The sequence below is a fragment of the Miniopterus natalensis genome, chromosome 15, assembly GCF_054644295.1.
Source record: "Miniopterus natalensis isolate mMinNat1 chromosome 15, mMinNat1.hap1, whole genome shotgun sequence".
NCBI lineage: Eukaryota > Metazoa > Chordata > Mammalia > Chiroptera > Miniopteridae > Miniopterus > Miniopterus natalensis.
In genome coordinates this window covers 36,907,117-36,928,987 of record NC_142095.1, presented here as the reverse complement: position 1 = coordinate 36,928,987, position 21,871 = coordinate 36,907,117, and the positions used below count along the sequence as shown (strand labels likewise).

Here is a 21,871-nt window from a genome sequence, read left to right as displayed (position 1 = left end):
AGAGAAACATCAATGAGAAAGTCACTGATCGGCTGCACACCCCCACCAGGGATCGAGCCCTCGCGTGCCCTGACCAGGAATCAAACCTCCATCTGCTGGATCATAGGTCAATGCCCAACCGCTGAGCCACACCCAGCCAGGCTCCGTGAGCATTTTAGAATTTCCCAAGCAGATTCTTTTCATTACTGGCTTTTTTCCCCCTAAGGTAGTATTGTCAGGTAAAAAGCAATTTTATCTTTGTGCATGTGTTATCTTAATTGTAAAGAGTTTTAAAAGTTATTTATCTCTAATATTTTCTCTTTTGAGAACTCACAAAGGAAAGCAACAATTACTTATTGCTAAATGGCAGAAATGTGTTCTTAATATGTGTGTGTATAGGTTTTCACCTGTGTTTACATAGTGAATTTCATTGTGGAGGTAAAAATTAAAGCAGTAACACTAGTCCAAGAAGATCTGAAGCCGCTCTGGAGCTGGCAGAATAAGCCTCCAGACTGAGTACTTGAAGTTGAGGTTCAGTACCCTGGAGGGTCCAGGCAGATCGGAGCTACTTACAAGGTCATTGTTTCCAGGCATGCTCAGCTTATTATTATTATAAGGAAGACATAGGATAAGCATTTGCTACCCATATTTAAAAGTTTGGCTATTTTACACACACACACACCCTTACACCTCAGTTTCTACCTTCTCTTGTGACAAAATGGCATGTATGGTCACACAGCACTTGCATTCCTGTGAACACTAATAGCCAGAGCTCTGGGAAAGGCTGCCCACCGCAGCCTCACGGAGCCCGGCCCCTAAGGTTTCTTATATGCTTTACAACCCTAGTTTGGATGATCTCTTAGTAAACTGAAAGAAAAATATGTAGGAGAGAAGTTCCCCCTTTTCTTACACTACTGTCTGACCTATTTTCCAAAGCCCTAAGTGTAGATTTTTGGGAGCCCAGGAAACAGGAACTCAACTCTGTGGAGGCCAAGGGCCCTACTTCCCACCTTTGTTGTCCCTTATGATACATAAAAATGATAATGTTTGAGGGGGACACTGGGGTGAATAGACCACCAGTGGGGGTTGGATGGCTCAAACACTTGGGCACACCCGTTTTTGCTTGCAACGTACATTTAGGGGAAACTCTCCTGACTTAGGGAGTGGTGAGTACTGTGTGGCAATACTGGCAGTAAATCCTAACAGCAGAGATAAAACCCTGATGTGAGTCACTGTTTTATTTGAGCTTGCCTATCAATTAAGAATAGAAGTTTTGCCCGGCCAGGCATGGCTCAGTGGTTGAGCATCGACCTGTGATCCAGGAGATCTTGGTTCTATTCCCGGACGGGGCACATGCCCGGGTTGCAGGCTCCATCTCCAGCAGGGGGTGTGCAGGAGGCAGCCAGTCAATGACTCATCATTGATGCTTCTCTCTCTCCCTGTCCGTTTTTCTGCAATCAATAAAGATATATTTTAAAAAAAAAAAAGAAAAGAAAAAGAAATTTATAAATATAAATAGGAATGATCAGTTGTGATATTCTTAGGTTTATTATCTTAATCCCTAAAAAAGTTCAGTGGTCATTTCATGTGTCTGGATCCTATACTGAGATTATTATGTTAACAGGGACTGTAGAAGCAATATTGCTGGTAAATCTTTTCAAACTTGATTTAATCTAGATAGGGGTACCAAATTTTAAAATAATAAATCAAAGAGCTTGCAGAATAACATTTTTTAATTACCTGACCTAAGTCTTTAATCAATGTTCAATAAATAGGTATTTACAATTTAAATTTTTTTAAATAGGCTCTGTCTCTACCATGTTATTGTTCAGTGGTTTTTTAAGATGTTTGTTCTTTTGGCCAAAAGGAGTAAGGTGCTAAGGTCATTGAAGCATACCTACCTGCCTTTCTTATAAATACCACGGCATTTCCTCACGTTCCTGCTTGCCACCTGCCACAGTCTCCTGTGTTCTTACCCCCATCTCAGAGCCTTTCTCTTTTCCAGTCTTTTGATGTTGATGTGGAGCCACCAGGCTTATTCTGGTCTTAAATAATCTGTTGAGGCAATGGCATTTGCCTTTTCACCTTCCAGGGCAGGCTTGTGTTTATGTAATCTGTCCCAGTCTTATACTGTGTTTAAAATCAGAATGGTCTTCCTTATGTTGAGAGTAAATGTTTTTGGCTATGTTCAGAGCCCATTTTCTTGCTGTTTCTTTGTAGAGGATCTTTGCCAGTATCATCTTTAGAAATTTTGTTACCCTGAACTCCTTTGCCAAAAAACTTTAATCAAACCCCCTTTTCTGCTTGGCACCATACTGAGAAAATCTCCAGCTTCCTCAAATCCTTTTAGAAAGTAGGTCAAATCTAAATAGTAAATGAATCAAAAAGACAACATGTTCATGAGAGTGATTCTCTGCTATGTTTCTGTAACATTTCACAGGATCTCTACAAGTCTCAAGGGATTTTATAAAGGCTCCAGATTAACATGGGTTTTTTTATTTTTTACCTTGTGTATGCCATATACTACTCCAGATGAGAAGCAGACTGAAGTATCACATCAAATCATGCTGGGCTGCTGGATCTTTAAACAGGCTCTCCAGGAAAATCAAAACTCTTGCCCCTCAGCTTTTTTAAATTTCTCAATATTAAATAACCCAGATATCTTTAATCTTTCTCAGTTTTATTTTTCTCACTTTCAAAAGAAAAGGGCTGTCATTTGAAAACAAAAGGAAACATTTAATTTTGGATATTCTTTTCTGCATCTTGCTATTTTTAATGGAAGTACAAGCTAAAGGTAATTAAATGTCCTGTCACACTTCTTGACTCTTTAGTGACTTGCCTGTGCAGCATGACTTACCTGGAACAGCTCTTAACAGCCACAATATATGGTGGGTGTTCAATAATTAGTTTGCTCTTATCTTGAGAAAAGCCATGTATAATACAGGATACCATCATTATTTGCCATAGCAAAGTAGTACTGTATTGCCAAATCCCTAAATCCTCTGTGGTATAGTCAATCAAAGGAAATTATTTCAGGTTGTTGCAGCAAGTGAATTGTTGACAGAACGTATTGGGCCTTAAAGTGTAAGTTTTGTTGAGGGAAGAATTCTCACTCAGCTTTGGTTGGAGACAAGGTCCTCCTCAGTTTTAGCTATCTGGTGAACTTGTCTGTCTTTCCTCACTAGTGACAGTGACAGGCTTAGTGGCAGGTCTTTGGGCCTTCTTGCCAGTTGCATGCACTGAGCATTTGATATGTTGGCAGACAGCACTGATTCTTGGATGCGTGTCTGAACCTCTACAGGTCTGCTTTTGGCAGAATCGAGTGTGACTCTTATCCTTTACCCATTAAGCTATCATTATGGCTTCCTTATCTTTATTTCTTATGCAGACATGCCTTTGAAAGTGTTTGGCTCTTTTTGCCAGTTTACTTGATAATGTACAAGAGCGGAAAGCATGTGTCTTATTTCTAAAATACAGTGTATTTCTTCAATGGAAAAGGGGGGACCTAAGTGAAGATTTGTAATAAGTTGACAGCTCTGATGGATTTATTTCGATTATTGATATGGAATTCTTTTCTAAGATTTTGATTTACAATTCCCTATGAAAAGATAATTAAATGCTTGTGTTTAGCCAAAAAAATAAAAAGTGTTCCTCTCTGAGCCTGATGTATTGCATATCATTAACTTTTTCTCATCACTGTAAATGGTATGGGTGTGTGCATTAGAGAAAAGCTGGAATCATTTGTATTTTGGATGTTCTTTAGCCAAGGTCAGAAGAGACATATTTAAAGAAAGGTGTGTGTGTGATTGCCATATATGGAGTCTTTTCAAAGCCCAATCTGATTTACTCTATGTTGGAGCACTCTTTAGCTGCCAAGAACATAGCTAAGACCCTGCAGTAGATAATAATAATCTCCTCTGTAACAAGTCTGCTTCTGTGTTCTTCTATTGGGCTTTCAAAGCTAAATTTAATCTGTTGACTTATATCATGTAAAATATTTCAAAATTACTTATTACTCATTGAACGTTAATTCTGTTTGAAGCAGTAGTGTTTTAAAGTTCTGTGAACAGAAGAGGGACTATGAAAGTGGTTCCAAACATGGGAAACTATTCACAGCAGTTCAAAGACTCAAAAACAAAAGCCAACCTCAGCTGCCTCATTGTAGTTTGTGCAGTCATGTGCAGGATACATGGCCAGACATGGAGTGTGACAGTTTAGGACAGTTTTAATGTAATTGCGGGGTTTCCCTGCTAGAGAAGCCTGCTTGTGAACAGGGTAGGAAAAAAATTCCTGTTCGTGCTCTTGATTCATTAAAATGATGCCATTCACTCACTCTGTATGTCAATAATGTTTTAATTCACTCTACAGTGACAATAGAAAAATCCAATTAAATTTTTATTGTCATTGAAAGGGGAACTTATAAAGTTGTGATAGGCTATGAAGTGTTATAGAGAAGTATAATTACCGTAATTCAGGGTAAAACAAAAAATTCACCATTAAAAAAGCTTTTATTAATGGTGGCTTTCTAAATTACACTATCTTGATAGTATTTTTAAAGAGTTCAAATAATAGCTATTAAAAATGGATTTTTAATTTAAAATTTCTTATACTAGCATTTATATTTCTTTATATTGTGTCATCCTTTTGGTGTATAATTTTTAACTTACTCAATTACTTATACTTTTATGTGTTGCTTTAATCATCAAGCATAATTGAAGCTCGTTAATGTTTTGTTTCTATAATGTTACTTAAACTAATGAGGTAATAGATGTATAGCTGCAAGACTACTGGTCTAGGACTGAGAAAACCTGAGTTGTAGTTCTGACTCTATTTTTATCTGATTTATTAATAAGTCACTTAGTCTTTCCATGAGCCTCAGTTTTCCATCCATAAAATATATAATGAGACTTATGATACAAAGAAAATGGCATAGACTTGTTTCCCTTTGCTCCTCCCTGTAAAGTCTAAAATTCAGAAATAACACAGGAGACAATCAGGAGAACTCTGAAAGGTGGAAAGGGGAAGACGATCTGGTGTGGGACCCAAAACTGACAGAACACAGCAGCAATGTTTCTTACAACCTTCCCACCCAACAGAATAAGGGGACTCAGGCTTAGTGTTTCTTGCCCACCATCTAACCTAGCAACAGAATGTGGCCCACGTAGGCTTGTTCTTTCCCTGAATCCAATGGAAGTCCTGCCAAAAATAGCAGGTGAACCCAGCAAAACTGTCAGAAAAGATTGGAAGCCCTGATAATAAGTGGTCACCAGGAGAGTGCTTTTTCTGCCTTCCATGAAGGGAAGGTGTGTGCAGGGGAGGAGTCATGTCACAACCAGCCTGGCCTGGGAAGCAGTCTTCATCTGTAAAGGTCAGAGGCTCTCGCCCCCAGAGGCAGCACACCAGGTGGCCTAACCATGGGAAACTCTTTCCACCTCTTCAAGTAACACTGGCTGAGAACCTACTAAATTCCTACTTCAAGAAATTAGAAAAAGAAGAGCAAAATAAACTCAAAGCATAAAAAAATAAGGAAGTATAAAGATGACAGCAGAAATCAATGAAATTGAAAATAAAGAAAAATCAAATCATTGAAACAAAAAGCTGATCCTTTGAATAAAGTTAATAAACCTTTAGCAAGACTAACCAAAAAAAGACAATAGCCAGTATCAGGATTGAAATAGCGGATATTACTAGATCCTCCAGACTTTAAAAGAATAATAAGAGAATGCTATGAACAGCTTACACTCATAAACTTGACAACTTGGAAGAAACGGACTAATTCCTTGGAAAAACCACAAACTACAAAACTCAACCAAGATAAAATAGGTAACATGAATAGCCTATAGCCATTAAAGAAATTGAATTCATAATTTAAAAGCTCGTGAAAAATAAATCTCCAGGTCTAGATGGTTTTAATGGAGAATTCAAAGAAGAATTAACAGTAATTTGCCAGTTTCTTCCAGGAAACAGAAAAGAAGGGAACACTTCTCAACTGATTTTTATAAGGCCAGTATTACCTTGATAACCAAACAAGACAAAAGACAGGAAACAAAAACAACATACCGTTATCTTTCATGAACTTAGATGAAAAAATTCCTCAACCAAATATTAGCAAATCCAACAGTAAATAGAAAAGATATTTTAAAATGCCTAGCTAGGCTTTATTCCAGATATGCAAAGCTGGTTCAATATTGAAAATCAATCAATGTAATCCATCGTATTAAAGGCTAAAGAAGAGAAGAAGAAATATGTGATCATATTGTTGTTTTTTTAAATAATTCACTTTTTTTTTTTTTATCCTCACCTAAGGATATGTTTTTTTTATTGATTTTAGAGAGAAACATTGATCAGTTGCCTCCCCTATGCATCCAGCAGAATCAAACCCACAACCTTCCACGTACCAGATGACATTCCAACCAACTGAGCTACTCAGTCAGGGCCATATTGTATTTTTTGACACGCAAAAAAATAATTTGACAAAATCCAGTGTTCATTCATGAATAAAACTTTTAAGTTAGGAATAGAAGTAGACTATCCCATCTTAAAGAACATCTACAACAAATGTAGAGCTGGCATTTTTATAGTAAAAGGCTGACAGTTTTTCCTCTAAGATTGAGAACAAAGCAAGGATGTCCACTGTCATCCCTGCTATTGAACATAGCCCTGGAAGTTCTAGCCACTACAGTAAGGCAAGAAGGAAAAATAGAAGGCTTACAGATTGAGGAAGAAGAAATAAAGTGTCCCTATTCACAGATGACATGATTGGCTTTGCACTAAGTTCTGGAACTAATAAGTAAGTTTAGTAAGGTCTGAGGATAGAAGATAACTCACAAGAAATCAGTCACATTTCTACATACTAACAATGAACTTGTGGAAACCCAAATTAAAAACTATATCATTTATAATCTCTGCAAAGAAAATTAAATACTTACATATAAACTTAACAAAACATGTCCAGGATCCGTGTGCTAAAAATAATAAAATACTGATAAAAGAAATCAAAGAAGACCTCAATAAATGGAGAGGTATACCATCTTCATGCATTGAAGGACTCAGCCTAGTAAAGGTGTCAACCGATCCCAAATTGGTCTGTAGGTTTAAAGCACTTCCTATCAAAACCTTAGCAAAGATTTTTGTAGGCATAGACAAACTTATTCTAAAATTTGTATAGAAAGGCACAGGCCCTAGAAGCTAAAATAATCTTGAAAAAGAAGCATAAAGTGGAAGGAATTATTCGATCCAATCTGAAGGCCTACTATAATATAACTATGATAATCAAGACAATGGGGTATTGGTGGAGAGATAAACAAATAAATAAATGGCACAGAATAATCCAGAAATAGATCCACACAAATATGCCCAGCTGATATTTGACAAGGGTACAAAAGATTCCTCAATAAAGAGAGGAGAGTATTTTCAACAAATAATATTGGAATAATTAGACCAACACCCCTCCCCAAGCACCTTTACCTAAGCCTTTCTATAAAAAAATTAACAAAATGGATCACCAACTTAAATGTAAAACTATAAACCTTTTAGGAAAAAAACACAGGAGAAGATTTTGGAACTAGGGGTCAGCAAATTTCTTAGTCTTGACACCTAAAGCATGACCCATAAAAGGAAAATTTGATAAATTGGACCATTTCAACATTAAAATTTTTTGCTTTGGGGAAAGACCTTATTAATTAGATGAAAAAGACAAGCTACAGACAGGGAGAAAATACTTTGAAATCACATATCCAACAAAGGACTAGTGTATGTATATAGTTGGGTTTTTTTTAATCCTCACCTGAGGATATGTTTTTATCGATTTAGAGAGAGAAACCTCAATTGATTGCCTCCTGTATGCACCTTGACTGGAAATTGAACCCACAACCTTTCAGTGTATGCCCAGCCAATGTAACTCAGCAGTTGAGCATCTACCTAGGATCCAAGAGATCAAGGTTCGATTCCCGGTCAGGGCACATGCCCAGGTTGCGGGCTCTCCCCCAGTCGGTGGTGTGTAGTAGGCAGCTGATCATTGACGATGCTCTCATCATTGATGTTTCTCTCTCTCTCTCTCCCCCTCTCCCTTCCTCTCTCTGAAATCAATAAAGATAAATTTAATTAATAAATTAATTAATTAAATAAAAATAGATCCTCAGGTGAGGATTTAAACAAAGGAATGCAGACAAACTAGATTGCTCTTACATTGCCAGTAGGAGTATAAAATAGCACAACCACTCTAGAAAACAGTTTAATAATTTCTTACTAAACTAAACATGCAACTGCTGTCACTCAATATCTGTACTTTTGGGCATTTAACCCAAAGAAATGAATACTTAGGTTCACACAAAAACCTCTTCAGGAACATTCCTAACAGCTTTTTTCATGATAGCCCAAAACTGGAAGCATTCCAGATGTCCTTCAACAGATAAATGGTTAAACAACCTGGTACATCTGTACCATGAAATACTACTCAGCAAAACAAAAAGGGAATGAACTATTGATGTAAGCAACAACTTGGATGAATAGCAAGGGAATTATGTTGAGTCAGAAAAGTCAATATCTAAAAATTGTATACTATATGATTCCTTTTATATAGCTTTCTTGAAATGACAACATTGTAGGAATAGAGAACAGATTAGTGTTTGCCAGTAGTTAGAGATGGGCTAGGGGGACCACGGGAGGTGGGTGAGGCTATAAAAGGGCATGAGGGATACTTGTGTCCACGGAAATGTTCTGTATCTTGACTATATCAATATCAGCCTGACTGTGATATTATATTATAGTTTTACAAAATGTTAAAATTGGAGGAAACAAAGGGCACACAGGATCTCTGTTTATTTTTTACAATGCATGTGAAGCTGCAATTATTTCAAAATTAAAAGTTCAGTTTTTTAAAGAAAGCATAATGATACCTGCCCTTCCTGTGCCAGGGAGTAGTTGGAAGCGTGAAAGGCAGCACAACCTGGGACAAGCTGTGTCATAGTGGGTGCACCTGGTAGCAATACACATGGTAGCCATAAGTTACATCTACCCATATGTTAATTTTGATGTATGTATTCAGCACTTCTGTTCTGCCTTGTCCAAAAAAAGTTTATACAATAATTTTTATGTATTGTTATCTTAATAAATTTTATTTATTTATTCACCAAATATTTTTTGTTGGCTTTTTAGTGCTGATCATATTGGGGATAAAAAAGATGGGAAAAGAAGTGTGATGGACAGTTGATCATAGGATGGATCTGGACCTGGTATTTGTTTTTAAAGCTTTGTTTTTGCTCTGACATAATCTATATTTTAAATTTCAAAGACAAAGGTTCTAGTGTTTAATTAGCTGGTAAACTTGGTTTTCAATAATTAAGACCCTTTTCTCAATTTGGAATGCATCTTACAGTCAATGTCGATTCTTAGTTTAATTGATAACATTTTTTTTCTTGATAATACATAAAATAATGGTTCATTTTATACTTAATGGCATTTTAATATTTAAAACCAACTATTTTAATTGGTTTTAGAGAAAGAGGAAGGGGGAAAGAAAGAGAAAGAGAAACATCGATTTGTAGTTCCACTTATTTATGTATTCATTGGTTGAGTCTTATATGTGCTCTGACCAGGGATCAAACTCGAAACCTTGGTGTATCAGAACTATACTGTAACCAATTGAGCTGCCTGGCAAGTTTTGCAGTTTTCATCTGAATATTTTACCTATTCTAATTCTATTAATATTTGTATTAAACATTTTGGGGGAAAGGCATTTTTTCCTTTAGAGGAACCTTTAGCAATTTGAGGGTCTGATGATAAAATCTGTGGCGTGTCATGGTAATACTGTATTACTTACATATATGTTGAAACCTCATTTCCCCTTATCATTTTTTCTTTGTTTTTCAGTGTCAATATATAGTATTTGGTTTTATGACAAGAATGACTGTCACCGCATAGCCAAACTCATGTCCGAGTAAGTATATAACTCTATATCCTTATTTATTGACATATGAGGTGAAAAGTTACTTTTCTTCCTACATCTCTTTGTTACTGGAGTGTACTAACTCATGTCTTTTCCTCCTGATTTCCTGTTTATTGTCAAAAAATTGGAAAAGGCAGAAAAGCCTAAAGAAATCTATAATCATTTATAATCCTACTATTGCTACTATGCCTAGTATGTATTAGCCTGTTAGTCTGTTTCCTTTAGGTCTTTTTCTTTATGTGAATGAGGTTGATGTAGTTGTTTCTTACAAAAATAGCATCATACCGTGTGTACATCCTACTTTTCATGTCAACAGCATTTTTCCAGAGCATTAAATAGCCCTCTGTGGTGTTCTAATGACTGCATTGTATCCAGTCCTGCAGATAGATTATAATTTAACCAGAGCCTTTCTGTTAAACATGTGATTAATGCTGTCAAACTGCTTGGCTTCAGAAGATATCATGTACATGCAGTGCACAGCCGAATCACCATATCCAATTTAGGCTCTATCCAGGTTTCCACTATAACAAGTGCTCCTGTGTTCAATAGCCAGTAGAGAACTCCTGCACACATCCATATATATATATTTTTTATTTTTTGGTGGCCTTCACCGGGAATTGAACCCGTGACCCGTTGGTCCTCAGCCGACACTAAACACTGAGCCAAACCGGCCAGGGCTATGTTTACCTTTTTAAGTAAACTTATTTTTGACACAGATTCTGAATTTCTAGGTTGCCAATCAATGAATTGTGTTCCAAGAGATGTTTTTGTAAGTCAGAATCTTGGAATTTGGAAAACAGTTTTCATTGAGTTAATCTTCTAAAGGGTGGTTCATTGTTCTTTCTCAAACTAGCCACACTTTCTCTAGAGAATCTTTTCCCTAAAAAAGATAATACAAAGCCACTTATTTGATGACTACTTTTTTGTAGTTTTGAAAGTAACAGCAAAGGCAGCTTACTTAGAAGATGCAGATTTGTTGATTCTTAGTTATCCTGAAATCCAGAATATTTTTTTAATATCTAAACTTTGGAATATAGTAATACAGTTGACCCTTAAACAACACAGAGTTGAACTCCATGAGTCCACTTATACGTGAATTATTTTCAATAAATACAATATTAAAAGTGTATTTTCCTTACAATTTTTTTAAAATAACATTTTCTTTTATATGCTAATCAACTTATTTATGTTATCTGTAAGGCTTCCAGTCCACAGTAGGCTATTATTGGTAGTTAAGTTTGGGGGGAAGTCAAAGCTAATAGATTTCAGCCGTGCAGGGAATCCGTGCCCCCTTACCCTCACGTTGGTGAAGGGTTAACTGTATGTACATTTTCTCCTGTACATTGAGAGCTTTTGGGACCTGAATGAGAGAATCTGCCTTTTTTAGCTCTAACAGCTATTCACAGAAAACCTTTTTGAGCTTTTTCCCCTCTATCAGGGCAAGTAGTACCCCTAAAGTAAAACTTCAGAAGGTAAATGAAGCTGAAGACTAAAGGCCTATCTGAAAATAATTGTATTGAACCTAATAATAAAACAAGGAAGTAGAAACAGGAAGCAGAGAGGGAAAAGAGCAGTCAGGGCTCTTTCACAGAATGCCCCCAAAAAGAGATTTGCTTAAGCTTTCAGCTTGTTTTACTTGAAGCGGAGAGGTATTGGAACTGTTGATAGTGAGTTTTCAAGTGCCTGGCCTGCTTATGGCTGAAGATAAATGGCATTCTGGACACCAAAGATAAAAAAGACTATTTTATCTTTCTTTCTTCTAACTTTGCCTGTATACAGCCTCTATTTGCTACATAATTCAAAATGTCACGTCTGCTAACCAGAAATACAAGTAAAATTCTTTTTGGCATATTATGTGTCTAAATAAATATGCCTTTCAGTGCCTATTCTATTAAATTTAGATCTTCCCATCACTGTTTTGACAGCTGGAATATAATAAAAATTCTCCAAGTAAAAAATTGATTTATTCCAAAAGATATTTATAAAAATTGAGAAGCTGTTTAGGGAGAGCAAGCAAATTCCTAGACCTGTACTGTATCTAAATTTGGAAATTCTCTTTGGTCAGTGGCAAAGTTGAAAATCCACTAAACTTGAAAAATGTTGACCCTTCTAAAGAGGAAATCCAATCTGCCAGAAACTTTAACAGTGAAACTTGTTTCAGTGTTTGCCTACATTGACTATAAAATTTGGAAAACTCATGGAAGTCAGCTTTATTCCTGATCTTACAGATAGTCTTAGGGGCATAGTTGAGGATTTGAGAGGAAGGGAAAGAAACAAGGTCCCTTTTCATTTTCCACAGTGAGTTGTTCAGCCCTACAGATTTCCTTCATCTTGGTGGCATTGTCCATTTTCAGATTACTTTACCATTTAGTTTGACTGATTTTGAGATTCTTCAAAAAAGAGAGATAATTTTCTTCCATAGAGCAGGGTAAACTTCTAATTACTAAACACTTGCTCTTATAGTCCTGCAATGACCCTTTGAAGCCCCAAGGTACCTTACCTCATCCTTAGCTCTGAATGCTACGTATACCGAATTTTTACTTTTTATCCTTGACCCTCTCATGTACGTAGGGCCTCTGACTTTCTCATGTGTGCAGAGTTCCCACATATATGTATGTAATTAAATTTGATGATTTTCTGTTGTTACTCTGTCTCATGTCTATTTGATTATTAGAGCCAAAGAACCTTGAGGGTAGAAAGTTTCAGTATAATATGAACTGGCTGTGGCAGACAAGGAGGAAACCTACCAAGTCCCCTTTGTTTAAAGTCTTTGTGACCCATTGTCTCTAGAGAGCCCAACAATTACTCGTTTACTAAACATTAATTCTGTCATCTCCTGATGAATTGCCTCACTTCCCCTTGGAGTCTCAGACCCTTACCTTGTTCTTAGCCCAGAATAACATATATGCCCATTTTGCCTACTACCTTTAGAATTTTTCATGCTTATGTGAATTCTTTATGCATATGCATTAAATCTCATTTCCCCTGTTAATCTGAGTTGATGTAAGAAACGTCCAAACCTGTGAAGAATTTCTATAAGAGTTTATTTGAACCAGACTGACAATATATGTCAGGGAGCAAGATCTCAAGTGCTCCCCATAGAGTTTTAATGAACCTATTTCTAACAACTCTAGAATGGAATTCTGTATTTTTTCCCTCACAGTGAAATACATTAGTTGGCAATGCTGTGATAAAATGGTGAATTGGTCATCAGGTATTCTGGGGTGAGGTAACCAAGCCTCTGTGTTTTGTATTGTGAGGACATTGATATCGTGATGTTTTTACTGTATGCTTGGAAGATGAACACCAGAAGAGTTCTTGGCTCAGATTGTGTCTAAGCAGGTGTTTCTAAAACCTGGTTCTCGTCTTCTAGGGTGGTAGAAGAGGAGACACGGCGCTCCCAGCTAGCTGCTCGGGATAAGCAGAGTCCCAGCCAGGCCAACGGTTGCAGTGACCACAGGCCCATCGACATCCTAGAGATGCTGAGCCGAGCCAAGGATGAGTATGAGCGGGTGAGACTCTGCATGCCTATGGGGAGGACCGACGGGGAGGCGGCCTGCAGGGGCTCCTGGACTCGGGACGTCACCTCCAAGGCCAGCAGAAATAATTAATTCAAAAAGAAACCGTGTCTTTTAAGTTTCAAGCCTAAAAGATAAGAAATTTGTTTACCTTAGAGTCTTTGACTTGGCATGAAAATTGAGAATTTTTTTTTCTATTCCTGTAAAATTACTCTGTGAGAAAGTGGATTTGGAATACAGAAGTTAGCCTGCGACTGGTAGTTCTGGAAAGCTCCATGCCTCGTCCTCCCCCGCAGCCTCTGCTAGGTCTTAGGAACTTACTTATATTTACAGTCTGTTATTGATAGTAAGTGTACAACCTTCATTAAGCATCATTTGGAATCTTACCCAAATGCTTTTCTGGAATTCATTTTCTTTCTGTTTTGTATTTTAGTTTAAAAGTTAACTGATAACATTTTCTCCCCAAAGTTGAATGAAGTAGAGGCCGTGGGCACTCAATGATTATTCAGCACATATCTATGAGCTGTCTGTGGTATGCCAAGCAGTGGACGTAAGTGTCACCGTACTCTGTACTAGCATTGAGTTAAGCACTTTCTCTCATTTCTTGTTCAGTCCTCACCAAAAGATCAGGGAACAAGGTGTCAGAAGCACACTAAAAACCATGTTTCCCAAACAGTTCTATCTCACACTGCCTCTGGGTGTTAACAGGCGCTCCTTGAGAAAAGGTTCCAGTTTGTCCAGGGAGTTAAAAAACATTGTTAGCATGGCTCCTCTTCCCCCATCCTCTTAGGGCTATAAGTGCTCAATACCCTGAGAGGTCCCTGCAGTAAACAAAACAGTGACACCAGTTCCCAGATTGATGTGACTGTAGGACCATTTTTCACATACTCCCCTTTAAGAATCTAGAGTTCGTGGAACAAACTTTTGAACAGTGCTCTAGAAGGTAGTTTCCACCCTAAACTACAAAAACCTCCTACATTCAAGCACCAAAGGAAGTCCCACTTCCTGGGTAGAGAAATATACGTTAGCCCGTGAGAAGTTTCAAGTTGTACCACATTCCTCAGTGTCTCATAGGGAATTAGGAGGAGCCTATGGATCTGTGAAAATTAATATAGGAGAAGCAGACTTCTCTGTAATGAATTTGTTGATTCTTAGGAAACCGGACGAGAATAAATTTCAAGAGCCATTTTCTGAACTTTTAAGTTACCTTATATTCCCCACATTTCCTTTCATATCCTCAGTAAGGTCTGGGTTATCTACATAGATGCCTAGATGCCTTGTTCTGTTTTTATAAAGGGCTTTTTGTGTTCTGATACAGGTAATTAATAAGTCCAGGCTTTGTCACCGGTTCCTGGTGGTGACTAGATCAGGGTGCCACGTGGACAGAGAGCGAAGGTGCTGCACACGAGAGCAGGCACTCCAGGAGGTGGCCAGGCTACTCCTCAAGCTGAGGAGTGAAGAGCCACAAAATGAAAGAAAGAACCAAACCTTGTTTTTGTGCACAAAGCTGTAAAGGAACTCCAGGTCAAGTGGAGAAAACAAAAATCAGACATGATTTCTAGTTAGTGCACATTGCAAAAATGAGAATGTGGGAGAACAGTAATTACTATTGTAAGAAAATTCTTCCACTGTATGGAGGAAATAAAATGTTGCCTATAGTTAGATTAAAACTAAATCTTTGGGAATTTTGTTAAACCTTTGATATTTACTTTATAATATGTTCTATTTTTGAAAACTCTCCGCAAATAGAGCTTCCATAAATGACAGTTTTGTTTCTTGTCTGCACTTGGCCTGTCATCTAATCAAATGGAGTTAATGTTAGCAGTGACCCATGAATTCATGTCTTTTAGGGCTAGGATAGGTTTTCCCCAGCTGCCATATGATTCCAGATGGCCCCTTTCTTTATCTTTAGGGAGAGATTTGGGAGTTTGACAGAGTCAAGGGCAGGGGAGCAAGCCAGGCCTCAGTGATGGGATTTAATCCCAGTTCTAAATCTCCTCTGTCCAGTGTATATAACACAGTGAATGAAATTCCAGACTTTTAGTGAGGTATTTATAATAGAGAATGTTTGAACATAAGAACTCTTTATAATAAACATTTTCTTCCCAAGTTTTCTATTTTTAATGTAAAGAAAGATAGCTGAAACCATGGTCCTTTACAGTGGTCCATTCTGAGTTGCTCCTAGCCTGGATTTGTAATCCTGGTTTTTGGCAGAGGTTGTTTATTTGTTTATTTTGTTTTAATTTAACTGCAAATTTTCTTTTAAACCCAGACTTTTTTGTTCTTAAAAAAATAGGAGCACCATTATTTTTCTTTTTATGTAAACCGTACATATGGATTATAGAAACTGTGATATTTAAAAATTGTAATAAAAGAAAAAATTATAATTCCACCACCTAGAAATAATCAGGGCCAATGCCGATATGTATCCTTCCAGAAATATATATAAATATGTCCCAATGTGTGTGGTTTATTTGTGTACACTAGCTTATTAACTTTTGTAACCTGTTTTTCCCCCCCCTAAAGAACAATATATTTTTATGACAGTAACTACATAGGGAGTCCCTGTGAGATTTCACTTGGTAGAATGAAAACTTTTTTTAAAAAAAGAGTTGTGGCCCAGCCAGCATGGCTCAGTGATTGAGCATTGACCTATGTTCAAGAGATCTCTGTTGGATTTCCAGTCAGGACATATGCCCTGATTGTGGACTCGATCCAGAGTAGGGGGCATGGAGGAGGGAACCAATCAATGACTCTCATCATTGATGTTTCTATCTCCTCTCTCTGAAATCACTAAAGACATGTTTTTAAAAAAACATTGTGTGGCCATGACTGGTGTGGCTCAGTAGTTAGAGCTTCGGCCAGCACAGTGAAGGGTCTCAGTTCCATTCTGGTGAAGGGCATGTACCTGGCTTGCATGTTCACTCCCAGTGCCGCCACCCCCCCCCCATTGGGGCACGTTTGGGAGGCAGCCAGTAGCAACCAGTAGACCTCTCTCTCTCTCTCTCTCTGCCTTATGAGCAACACCCTAGATTTTTCTGATTATTAAGAATTCAGAATATATCCTTGTAGCTAAGTATTCATGTACAGCATTTTATTTCAAGATAAGTTACTTGAGATGGAATTGGTAGATCAAAGGATTTTGACATTTTAAAGATTTTTATCAAATTTTGTGAAATTTCCCTCCAGAAAGTTTGTGATTATCCATTTCCCCCAGTCCTTACAAACACTGGAAACTGTTATTAACAAAAGACTCAGAATAAACCTTCTAAGAATGGCCATGCACACCTACAAGAAAATATTTGAAGTTCTGGAGACCTTTTTAAATTCAGCCCATCTCCTAGCTCATGTTGAGTTTCTAGTAATGCAGACTCAAATGTCCTCAAAACCAAGTAGGCCACCAATAGTGCCTGCATGGACTGGGGTGGATCTGACATCAGGAGCCTGTCATTATGTCACAGAGTCAGTTGGAGCTCACCTCCAGGCAGTTGCTGCCAAATTATCCAGCTTCTCTCTGAAAATGACAGGCTAGGATTTTTATGTAAAAACTTCCAGTTCCAAAAATGTTCCAGAATATTTTATACCACTGTTTTAAGAACTTGTTATGAACAGTGTTTTGAGTTTATGTTTTCTCCAATGTAGTTCAATTCCACACATTTTGCATAGTGTATTGATACAGGTTGAAGGTGATGTTGCACAAAGAAATGTGTTAGAAGATATTTCATAGGCTTTCAGACTACTTCACCTCTGTTTAAATGGGTAACACTGAATTAATATAATATTTATGTTAACTATAAAATTAAAATATAAAAATTTAAAAATAAATAAATGGGTAACACTGCATAAATGGTGTTCTGAAATAATGTAAGGGTAAAGGCATTTGAATAGAAAAATGCATATCACTCATTCATTTAACATTCGAGTATCTACGCCTGTGCTAAGTACATATAGTATGGTATCAGGAAAAATTAATCTGTCTCTGGACTGTGAAGTTTAAGGCTTTTTTCTATTGTGAGTGTTCTGAACTGTGTTTTTGGTGTTCGTTTTGACCTAGATAATGCTCACCAGATGCAGGATCAGATAACCCAAATAGAACTTAAGTTTCTAAAGATTTGTAATTTCATCTCCATCTCTTCTTTTAGGCTTCTCTTTAAGAACAAAAATATTTCACTTTTAGTGTTATATACAAGTTAACAGGAATTTTATAACATTTTACGACTTTTGTCATCTGTAATTGTGATGTGTGGAAACCTAAAAAAAAAAAAAAAAAAAAAAAGACCTCTAACCTAAATGTAACACCTCTAACAAAAATCAACTCAAAATGGATTGTAGATCTAAATATATAACATAAAAGTATAAAAATTTAGAGGAAAGATATATTTACTGTGTGATCCAGGTACCACTCCTATGTGTTTACTCTAGAGAAATGAAGTTTTTGTCTACACAAAAAACCTGTGAATGTTCGTAGAAACTGCATTCATAATCACCCAAAACTGGGTAAGCAGACTGCAGTGCTGTCACACAGTGGAATACAGCTCAGCAGCGAAAGGAGTGAGCATTACCACCGCACAGCAGCCTGCACGAATCTTCAGGGGCGTTCTACTAAGAGAAAAGCCAGCATTCCGTTTTTCACAACATTCTCAGAAAGACAAAACTAGAGTGACAGAGAACATCACTGGTTTCTAAGAGTGCAGGAAGGGCATGACTACAGTGGGACAGCACAAGGGAGTTTTTGGGGTGATAGAGCTATTTTGTATCCTGATTATGGTGATAGATACACAGATAGAACTGTATACCCCAAGAAGCTTAATTTTACCATATATTAAAAATAAAACAAAAAAAGACCTTTTTCTTCTTTTCTTTTTATTGTACCTATATGAGAAGATGGATGTTAGCTGAGCCTGTTGTGGTAGTCATTTCACAGTACATGTAAATCAGGCCATCATGCTGTACGCCTTAAACTTACACAGGATGTATGTCAGTTCTCAATAAAATTGGCGGGAAATTTTTTAATGGAAAAGAATATGTAATAAAGCAGTACCATTGGTTTTTCTTAAAAGGGTTATAAAAATAACAATCATTACTAACATTATGGTCTAAAATGAAGTGCTCAACTTGCTAGAAATTTTATTGTATAAGTTATATGAGGATCCAAAGCAAAACATTTAGATTTTTTTTTTGCTTGTTTTTTAAAATAGCAATTCTGATCATCTCAATTGCTATTGTATGAGCCAAATAATAGCAAACTTTTTCACTTGATATACTTTTCCTTTTAATTTAAGAATCAAATGGGTGACTCAAATATCTCTAGCCCTGGGCTACAGCCAAGTACTCAGCTCTCCAATCTGGGAAGCACCGAGACTCTAGAAGAGACGCCATCCGGGCCACAAGATAAGGTTTGTATAGCTAAAGCCCTAGCTTTGTCCAAGATAACAAAACACAGAGTAACATTTTGTCAGGGTTTTAATGCAGTACAAGTTATCTGTCAAGGTACGTATGGGGGTAACGTAGTGGTATCCACTCATGTCATTTCCCCTGGTTCATGTAACTGTCTTTCATCTGGATTTTGTAGTAGCCTCTGTCTGGTTTCCAGCTTTTGCCCTTGTCACTCCCTTACCTATTCTTAACCCAGCTGCCAGAGCAATCCTGACAAAACAAGTTAGATCATGTCATTCCTCTGCTTAAAACTCTCCAGCGGTATCCCATCTCACTCAAAAGCCAAGGTTGTGGCGGTGGCCCACAGGGCCCTACTTGATCTGGCCCGGTACCCTGGTCTCATCTCTCTGCCTTGCTCACTTGGCCCCAGCCTCGCTGGCTCTCCTGCCTTTCCGCAAATGTGCCAGACTTGCTCCTGTCTCGGGACAGGCCTTTGTCCTTGTTCCCTTGGCCTGGGATACTTTCCTCCTGTGTATGGCTTGCCCCCTTTCTTCCTTCAGGTCTCAAGTGTCCTCTGTATAGGTGAGGCCTTCTCTGACCTCTCTATTTTAAATAACAGTTCTTCCCTACCCTTGTCCTGCTGTGCTATTTATTTTCCCCCTAAGAATACCGCACTAACATGGTTGTGGTTTTCGTATTTATTCATTGTGTCTCCTCCCCACCAAAACCTAAGCTCCATGGGGCAGGCGGTTTATTCTGCCTTGTTCAGCATCTGTTCTTATTTAGCATCTAACATTGTAAATATTTGCTGACTGAGCCTTCTTTTTAACTGATGGCTTGATAAATCAGCAGATACCAAATAAAACCCATAGTTTTTTAATTAAACTTTTTATTTTGAGGTAATTTTAGATTCACATGCAGTCATAAGAATACAGAAAGATTCCATGTAGCCTTTACCCATGTCCCCATTGATAACAGCTTGCAGAGTATAGCACAATGTCATAACTAAGTCATTGACACAATCTACCGTCCAGTTCATATTTCCTCAGTTTGAATTGCATTCATTTATGTGTGTAGCGTGTACGTATTTAGTTCTAATTTTATCTCTGGTATAGCTTTGTGTATCCATCACCAGAAGCATCCTTTGTGTTGCCCTTTTATTATCACACTAACTTCCCTGTCATACCCTTTCTGCCTTCCCCCCTCCTCTTATCCCTAACAGCCACTAATCTGTCTCCAGTCCTATAATGTTGTCATTTTAGGAATGTTATATAAATGGTATCATACAGTTTACCCATTAAAGGACGTTTGGGGCTGTTATGAATAAAGTTTCTATGAGTATTTATGTGTAGGTTTTTGTACATAAATTTTTTTAAAATTTATTGGGGCTAAATTGGTTAATGAGGTCATATAGGTTTCAAATGTGCATTTTTATGATACATGATCTGTATCTTACATTGCGTGCCCACCACCTAAAGTTAGATGCTCTTCCATCAACATGTATTTGGCCCTCCTTTACCCTTTACCTCTTCCCTCTGGTAGCCGCCATACTGTTGTCTGTATCGGTGAGTTTCAGTTTTATATCCCACATATGAGTGAAATCATACGATTCTTAGCTTTTTCTGACTGACTTATTTCACTTAGCATAATATTCTCAAGGCCCATCCATGTTGTCAAAAATGGCAGGATTTCGTCTTTCTGTTTCTTTGAGGAAAATGCCCAGGAGTGCAGATATTGGGTCACTTGGTAATGGCATGCTTTAGTTTAATTAACTGCCATGTGGTTTGCCAGAGAGTCTCTACCATATTACATTCCCATCAGCAATGTCTCCATATTGTTTTTAGGTATTTAAATGATCATTTAAACTAGATTTTGTATATTACATTTCTATGCTCCCTTTTTACTGTATTTGTATTTAGGATCCTGAAGGTCAAAAATATATATTAAAAGTGGTGCTATGTAAAATTTAATTTTTTGAAAACATATGTTGAGAGAGGGAGGGAAAGAAGGAGCAGGGTCCATTATTCTTTTGGTCTGGTTTATCAGCCATGAGTGTTCATTGGGCCAGTTGCTTCCCTTTCCTTTCTGAATCTTGGGTTAAGGATTCTTGCATTGTCTACCAGTTACTGTGAGACCCAAATGAAGAACTGGAACCCCAAAAATTCCTAAAGGTCCATAAAGCACTGTTCATCGAAAGATGAGTGTGACAAGCCATAGGTGCTCAGCCCTATAACAGAGGCACCAGTGACGGATCTGTGGACATGCGGAATTCAGGGGTGGGCTCTCAAGAATTGTACCCTCTAATGCGAACAGTGCTGATGCTGCTATTCCACCTTTTCTCACATTCATTTAAAATTCCATTTTATAGGCCAAAGTGACAACATTTTGTAAAATACTGAGTTCTGAATATTGTCAGAAACCATGTGATTCACTAAAATTAGCTAACGTCTATAATCAGCCCCTGCAGAGATAATACATTTCTTTAGTAACACTGCCATCTAGTGCTTAGGAGCAGATAACGCTCTCAAGCCTTTATAGTATTAAATTCCATTTGCTCATAATTCATTTATTATGAATTCCCTTGGGACTGTTTCCCTAGTTGGTTTTGTTTTATTTTTATAATTAAGAATAATGCATCATTCTTGTGTCCTCAGTTTACTCACCAGGTAAGAATCCAACATGGATACAACAGAGCCAGACAAATAGGGAATTCTCTAAACCGTCAGAGCTGTGGAGTGAGGAAGGAACAGTGTAAAGCGTCATACAGTATGTTAGAATTTTGTTACGCACCATATACACTGTTGTTCACTGAATTCCATCTCCCCAGGGGAATGTTCAGACTAACTAACACTCGATTTTAGTGAGGCATTATAAAACTCAGAATCCAGACCTGAGGCGTAGTCAGACATGAGGGAAGAGTAGAATTTCACCTTTCTATGGATGATGGAAGATGACTCCATGAATGAATAAGCTCAGCTGCTAGAGGGATGTAGCTGAGTTTTTTGTCACACAGTCCTCTCTGGCGCAGGCACTGTAGAGCTGGTGGGAGCTC

General features: G+C 37.5%; 1 protein-coding gene across 5 annotated transcripts in view; it reads left to right on the top strand.

Annotated features, from left to right (window-relative positions):
• DCP1A (decapping mRNA 1A) overlaps nt 1-21,871 on the top strand; it is a 48,228-nt gene that overhangs the window by 15,795 nt on the left and 10,562 nt on the right. For 4 of the 5 annotated variants that reach the window (XM_016210211.2, XM_016210213.2, XM_016210212.2 and 1 more), the window contains exons 4-6: nt 9,850-9,916; nt 13,299-13,437; nt 18,726-18,839. In XM_016210211.2, the coding sequence (XP_016065697.2) occupies nt 9,850-9,916; nt 13,299-13,437; nt 18,726-18,839 (320 nt within the window). Of the gene's footprint in view, nt 1-9,135; nt 9,213-9,849; nt 9,917-13,298; nt 13,438-18,725; nt 18,840-21,871 lie in introns of all 5 variants that reach the window. The other variant, XM_016210214.2, reaches the window with a different exon arrangement.